We start from the raw sequence: 6,666 nt of genomic DNA on the forward strand, positions 1-6,666 counted from the left end.
AAATATGGTTGACAGTGGCTCGGAAAGCTCCTCTTTGCATTCTTTAAGCACCCTGGTAAACACTTCATCCGGCCCTGGGGATTTGTTTGGTTTTAGTTTTTCTAATTGTTTAATTACATCATCCCTGGTAACTGCTAAACTAGTCAACCTGTCCCCATCCCCACCCTCATAGACTTGTTCGGCTGAGGGCATATTGTTAAGTTCTTCTTTAGTAAATACAGAAATATCATATTTGTTAAAAATGCTACTCGTCTCCTTGTCATTATCCGTTATTTGATCTGTCTGAGATTTTAATGGACCTATCCTTTCCCTAGTCTGTTTGATATAACTGAAAAACCCCTTCAGGATTTGACTTTGCTTGCTCTGCTATGCAAACTTCATAGTTTCTTTTTGCTTTCCTAATCTCTTTTTTAACATTTCTAACCAGATGTATGAATTCCTGTTCTAAACTGACTTCCCCATTCTTAATCCTTTTGTACCAAGCTCTCTTTTTACCTATAAGGTTCTTTAAATTATTTGTTATCCACTTTGGGTCATTAGTATTCGATCTATTCAATTTGTATGGTATACTACGTTCCTGTGCTTTTAGAATATTCCTAAATAAGTTATATATTAAATCCACATCGCAATCCCCTTTTACGTCACCTATCGCTGGGTTCATGTCTCGCTCCAAGACCGGCCCACACCCCATACCCAAGACTTTCCAATCTATTTGACCCAAACAATTTCTTAGGCTATTAAAATCAGCTTTTCGAAAATCTGGCACTTTAACAGAATTTTCTCCTACTGGTCTATTCCATTCTATGCTAAATCTGATTACTTTGTGATCACTGTTCCCTAGCTCACTCCCTATTTCGATGTCATTAATTTGTGTTTCCCTGTTAGTGTTTCCCTAAATCTAAAATATTATTTTCCCGTGATGGTTCCTTAATGTGTTGCATAAGAAAGCAATCGTCAATTAATTCTAGAAAATCTTCTGCTTCACTATTCCCTGTTTTGTTCACCCAGTTTATTCCACTAAAATTAAAGTCACCCATGACATAAATACTGTTAGATCTAGATGCTCTAGATATTTCATCCCATAGATGCTTTGCTTCCATTCTGTCTAAATTTGGTGGCCTATATATAACTCCTATTATAATATTATTTGCTTTTTCGTTTAATTCTGTCCAAATAGTTTCTGTGTGTGGCTCAGTTTTGATTCCCTCTTTGAGACTACATTTCAAATTGTCCCCTAATATATATGGCTACTCCCCCTCCTCGTCTAATATATCTGTGTGAAATAGTTTAAATCCATTTATATGATATTCAGCTAATAGTTCTCTATTTTCTACATTCATCCACGTTTCGGCAAGTGCAATAATATCTATTTTTTCTGTGCAGACAAGAGCATTTAATTCGTTAATTTTATTTCTTAGACTTCTACTGTTAGTGTAATATACCCTAAGTGAATTGTTATTTTGAGGCCCTTTTCTTTCCCTGATCATTTTGCCAATTCTTTTCTCCCACAAACCATACTTTTATTACCTCCTTCCTTCAAATCAATTCCCATACCACTATCTACTAACAGTTTAAACCCAAACAAACACCTCTAACCACTGGTTCCAACGAGTTCGCAACAGCAACAACCCCAGCCCTCGATATATGCACCCCATCACGAGCATACATTTCATTTCTTCCATAGAAGTGTTTCCAGTTGTCTATGAAAGATATTGCATTTGATTTGCAATATCTTTCCAGCCGGCAATTGACACCAAATGCCCTCGACATCCATTCATTTCCCACTCCCTTTCTTGGAAGAATGCCACATATGATCGGGATTCCTCCCTTGCTCCAAACTAATTCAATGGCTGTCCTGAATCTCTGTATTAGTTCCTCACTCCTAACTCGTCCAACATCATTACCCCCTACACTAATACAAATAATTGGTTTGTTCCCATTTCCCGTCATAATATCATTCATGTTTCCAACAATATCACCAATTCCAGCTCCCGGATAGCAAACCCTTAATCTGTTCCCCCTATCTCTGGCACAAAACGTTCTAAATACCTCACCTGGGAATCTCCCACAACCAAAATTCGCTTCAGTACCTCCTTAACTTTCTGAGCAGCCTGAGGGGCCTGGGCTCCACAGCTCCTCGCTGATTTCCGTTCTGAGTGAACTACAGGCTCACCACAGCAAATGAATTTGCTGTCCTTAGGGCGTCTGTAGGTGGCCTTGTCAAGGTCTTTTTAAGACCTCTGTCCTTCACGACTCCCCACGATGAGGTCCCGCCAACACTGGTCTCCTCCTTCGTTTCCTCCCGAAGTCTCAGCCGTCGTACCTCCTCCCACAGGGAATCCATCTCTGCTCTCAGAGCTCCAACCAGACTCGCCAAATCCTTCACTAATCCTTCCATTATTGCAATAATAATGTTACAACAATCGTAGCTCCAGCTAACACAACCTCTCACTGTGACTGCACCTGACTGACTGATTAACAAAGCTTAAGTTGCATTCACTGGAAAGGCGAAGAGTTAGGGGTGACATGATAGAAGTAGTGTAAACCGGGCCATATCGCTGCCATTTTGCTTTTTCCGACGGCAGCGATATGGCCCGGTGTTTTTTAGTTAGCCCAGTGAGATTTGACGGCCGCGATATGGCCCCATGTTTTTTAGTTAGCCCAATGAGATTTGACGGCTGCGATATGGCCCCATGTTTTATAGTTACCCCAGCTGACCCATGCACGGGCATTGCTAATGGTCAATGACGTCATCAACTTACCTAGGGATTAAAAGGCTGGCTCCTGGCCCCATCATTTTTCGTTACCTCAGCGACCTCGCACAAGCATTGCTAATGGTCACCCCGTATTCTTCTTCCCTGAATAAGTCCGTTTTCTGTTAGTGTATTTATCCCCATTTTCAATGTTTATAGCAAAGGGGGATTCAAATGCTACCTTCTGTCTTCTTGTTCTTCTTCTTTCTAGAGAATGTAATTTGAGCTTTGACAATCTTCCTTGAAGGATCGTTTATTTCTCAAAGGGCAAAATAAAAATGAAAACGGGTATAAGTCATATATATGAAAAAACAGAGCCCTGGGCATTGGTGATTTCAATGCGAGTTCAGTAGTAATCCAATATTATCCCTAACCGTATACACGTCTCGCATTCGCTCAAAACATACTTCACACACCTTACTGTAGCATGTAACAAATAAAAAAACTACTCATTCAGTAAAAGCAAGCCTCTCATGTTTTAAAATAAGGCTTTCTGCAGTTACCTGCTTTTCTGACGTCATCATCCCTAATGCGCTGTAAGCCCCCAATGAGCTTCCAGCCAACGTGCTAAATGCGGATCCCAGGAGGTTCACACATAAGTGTGAACTCTTAATCAGGCTTAATGCCTCAACTATACTCTGTGCTTCATCAGAGTCAATATTCAGCTACAATAGCTCGTATTTTCGCTCATTGCTCATATTTTCTGTAATTCATAAACCCTATCAAACCATCCTATCCTAACCTAACTTATTATATATAACAAACAAATACATTCTACAGACCAGTTATTGTTGTTGTTTAGTGACATCATGAAAAGCGACCTCAGGTATAGGGATAAAGGTATTGCTGGCCATTAGCATACAAGTGTCAAGGTATTACAGCACCTGACTGGTCAACTATGTATGACGTCACCAGACAACCAATGCGACCTTTGGCGTCCTACTGGCATGTGTATTTGATGTTATTATTCAAAAATGGCTAGACTTACCATCCCCACCTAACCTAATCAGAGGTTTAAGAACATACATATTAGTCATCTGCGACTGTAATAATTCATTATGCAGTAATAAGTTCGAAACTATAATAGCAACCCAAATGTCGTACCACAATTTGAGCAGAATCATACGTCTGGCATCATGACAGGTAAGCTGACCTGGTAGACATTCCCCAGTTAATGGCCAGTACAACTCCAGCCCTCACAGCCAGCACAAGAAGCCAGCATCGCTCCTGGACATTTCACCAAACCTCTGCATTATTCAACAGCGATACGCAATCATGGAAACTTGTCCTTTCTGCAATTCCCCAAAGCAGGGGAAAATGCTTTTGTGCCGTGTTAACTGTGAAGTGTGTCATATTTCATATATGGCAAACTCGCGTCGTGTGTTATAACCTGTCCCCAGTGTGAAGATAAACCTCGCGGACATTATGACAAGATCTGTGCCACCTGCTCCAAAGTATTTTGTGCCAACCGTAAGCATTATTATTATTAATATTATTTTTTTGCCTGCATAATTTGCTCTCCAGTGATACACTTTTTTATTTGCATGTGTTATATAGATAGTTCATTTCCAATTAATATCCGTGGTGATTAATGTTTATAATCGAATAAATTATTATATCAATTATTTATTTTAAAAATATATATTCTGCAGGATATAACCCCGAAGCATGTCCATTTTGCATGTATTTGGCGGAGAAAGACCACCACATGCAATCTTCGAGCAGTTCTGATTCAGAGGTTTTAGAAGCTTCTCTGCCTGAAAGTACTCAATATGAAAGTCTCTTATTTTTTCACCATTATTCTCCATTATTTATGCCTGTTGTGATATTCCAAATATAACAATAACATTAGTCATTAATAGGAACATTGATTTATAAAATTTTTGTTTAGGCTCACCAGCTCAGCAGATAGTTGAGGAGGAGGATTATCCTCGTGGAGGGGGAAGATGTGTTGGAGAGCCTAGCACTAGTCAAGCTCATACGCCGCCATTAGAAGATAGCAACAACAGCAGGAGCACTCCAGATCGTATGTATTATCCTCAATAACTATTTTATTTCCATATATCGTTTCATTATTTATATATAAACTATCCTACATTCAATTTATATTATTTATTAAAAAGCGATATTCTTGTTTCTTACAGATTCGCAACTGGAGGACAGGGATGACTCCCTGCATTTGGTTTGGGAAGCAGATTCAGATATGGAAGCCAGCCAGCCTATCGCTAATTCTCCGCCACCACCTCAGGAACAGCAGCAGGTAGATGTTGTACTTCCTCCTCAACCCCAAGTGCTTGAAGTGATCAATAATTTCAATGGGGGGGTACATACGCCAGTCATATAGCATCCCAGATCTTGCCCAAGGAGATCCTGCCCATTATTTAACTATATATCGTGATTATTTAATTCAGCAAATAGAATCTTTGTTTGATGCCGTTCACCCCAATTTCCCTCCTGCCCTCTTGATATACCCTGATTTTTCTTTTAATTTGCAACGGCTTAATCAAGAAAACGAACCTGATTTTGAGGGAGAGTTACCTATAAGGGCCGAGCAGCGCACTGTAACTAGGCATGAGGCTAGTGTTGTCGTAGATCAATGGATTGCTGAATTGGATAATAAGTTAGAAGAGTTCTTTGCCGAGACAGAAGGTTCTAGTCTAGGCATACAGAGCATTTCTGGTTTTTATATCAATTCTATAGCTGTTCAGCATCCCATCCGTCTAGGAGAATACGTACCTTATCCAGATAAATTGCGCGGTTCAAGACATATTTTCAACCCTAAAGGGGAGCAAAATGCTTGTTTGATCCAATGTTTAGCTGCATATATATGCCTTGCTCGGGGGATGACATCAAATAACATTGTCCGGCGTTCTAAGTGGTGTCTTAGATTCGTCCGTTGGAGTGAGGATATTGAAATTCCCATAACGTACGATAACATTAATAAAATTGAATGTATAAATAAATTAAGTATTTTTATCTATGTGCTTACGCGTGAAGATAATAGATACTACATTAGCTTAGCTAGAAAAGGGAGAGAACATTCTGCCCGTAAAGTACCTTTGCTCATGTTGGAGGATCAGCATCTTGTGCTCATTAAAGATTTCAATCGGTATGTTCGCAACATGCGCAGCCATTCATATGAGATCCCTAACAATCATATTTACTGTCATTCATGCTTAATTCATTTGTCAACTGATGCTATGCGGGATCATGAAGTCATGTGAAGTTAAACAAACATTGAAATTTTACCCTGAAGGTCATAAAATCAAGTTCAAAAATTACGGTCGTGCTTATGGACCCTCTCACACAGCATATTATGATTTCGAGTGCTTGTTGGACCCCTCCAATCCCCAAGGTATGATTGAGAAGCATCACAAAGCCGTGGCATATGCTTTCATCATCAACAACAGGGAATTGGAGGTGGTAGAGAAATTAACGTATATGGGGGATGACCCTGTGAATCATTTCATAGATACTTTGGAGAAGGTGTGGAAGAGAATCAAATCTACCATGCCTACATACAAAATATCTGACACGTGAACATTGGCAGGCCTATAGACGTCAGACCACATGTGAAATGTGTTATAGGCCATTTAAATCAGATAACGACAAGCACCGTCATCATGATCATGCTATTTAATTTAATAATTATCTTGCAGCCTATTGTCGTAGGTGTAACATGTCATGTAGAAATTCATATAAATATTTATACACATTCTCTCACAATGCGGCTTATGACCTCGGGGTAATTTTAAATGAATTGTCTAACGTCCCTAACCGTAAAATTGATATTGCTTCCAAAGATGGATTTAAGTTCATGAAAGTAGATCCCAGCAAACAATTTTAGGTTGCCACAACATATCTGGAAAGTATTTGAAAGTATTGGAAACGTTTGTTTTATCGTATCAGATAC

At 39.4% G+C, this 6,666-nt stretch overlaps 1 protein-coding gene across 1 annotated transcript; it reads left to right on the top strand.

Moving 5' to 3' along the window:
• The first annotated feature begins 3,937 nt into the window (after nt 1–3,937).
• LOC138364155 (uncharacterized) lies at nt 3,938–5,198 on the top strand. Its single transcript, XM_069323500.1, has 4 exons — nt 3,938–4,223; nt 4,406–4,531; nt 4,645–4,779; nt 4,898–5,198. The coding sequence occupies exons 2-4, from the start codon at nt 4,435–4,437 to the stop codon at nt 5,095–5,097; spliced, it is 432 nt and encodes a 143-aa protein (XP_069179601.1). The 5' UTR covers nt 3,938–4,223; nt 4,406–4,434; the 3' UTR covers nt 5,098–5,198.
• The last annotated feature ends 1,468 nt before the right edge of the window (nt 5,199–6,666 follow it).

This window comes from Procambarus clarkii, chromosome 12 (assembly GCF_040958095.1).
Source record: "Procambarus clarkii isolate CNS0578487 chromosome 12, FALCON_Pclarkii_2.0, whole genome shotgun sequence".
In the NCBI taxonomy this organism is placed as follows: Eukaryota; Metazoa; Arthropoda; class Malacostraca; order Decapoda; family Cambaridae; genus Procambarus; species Procambarus clarkii.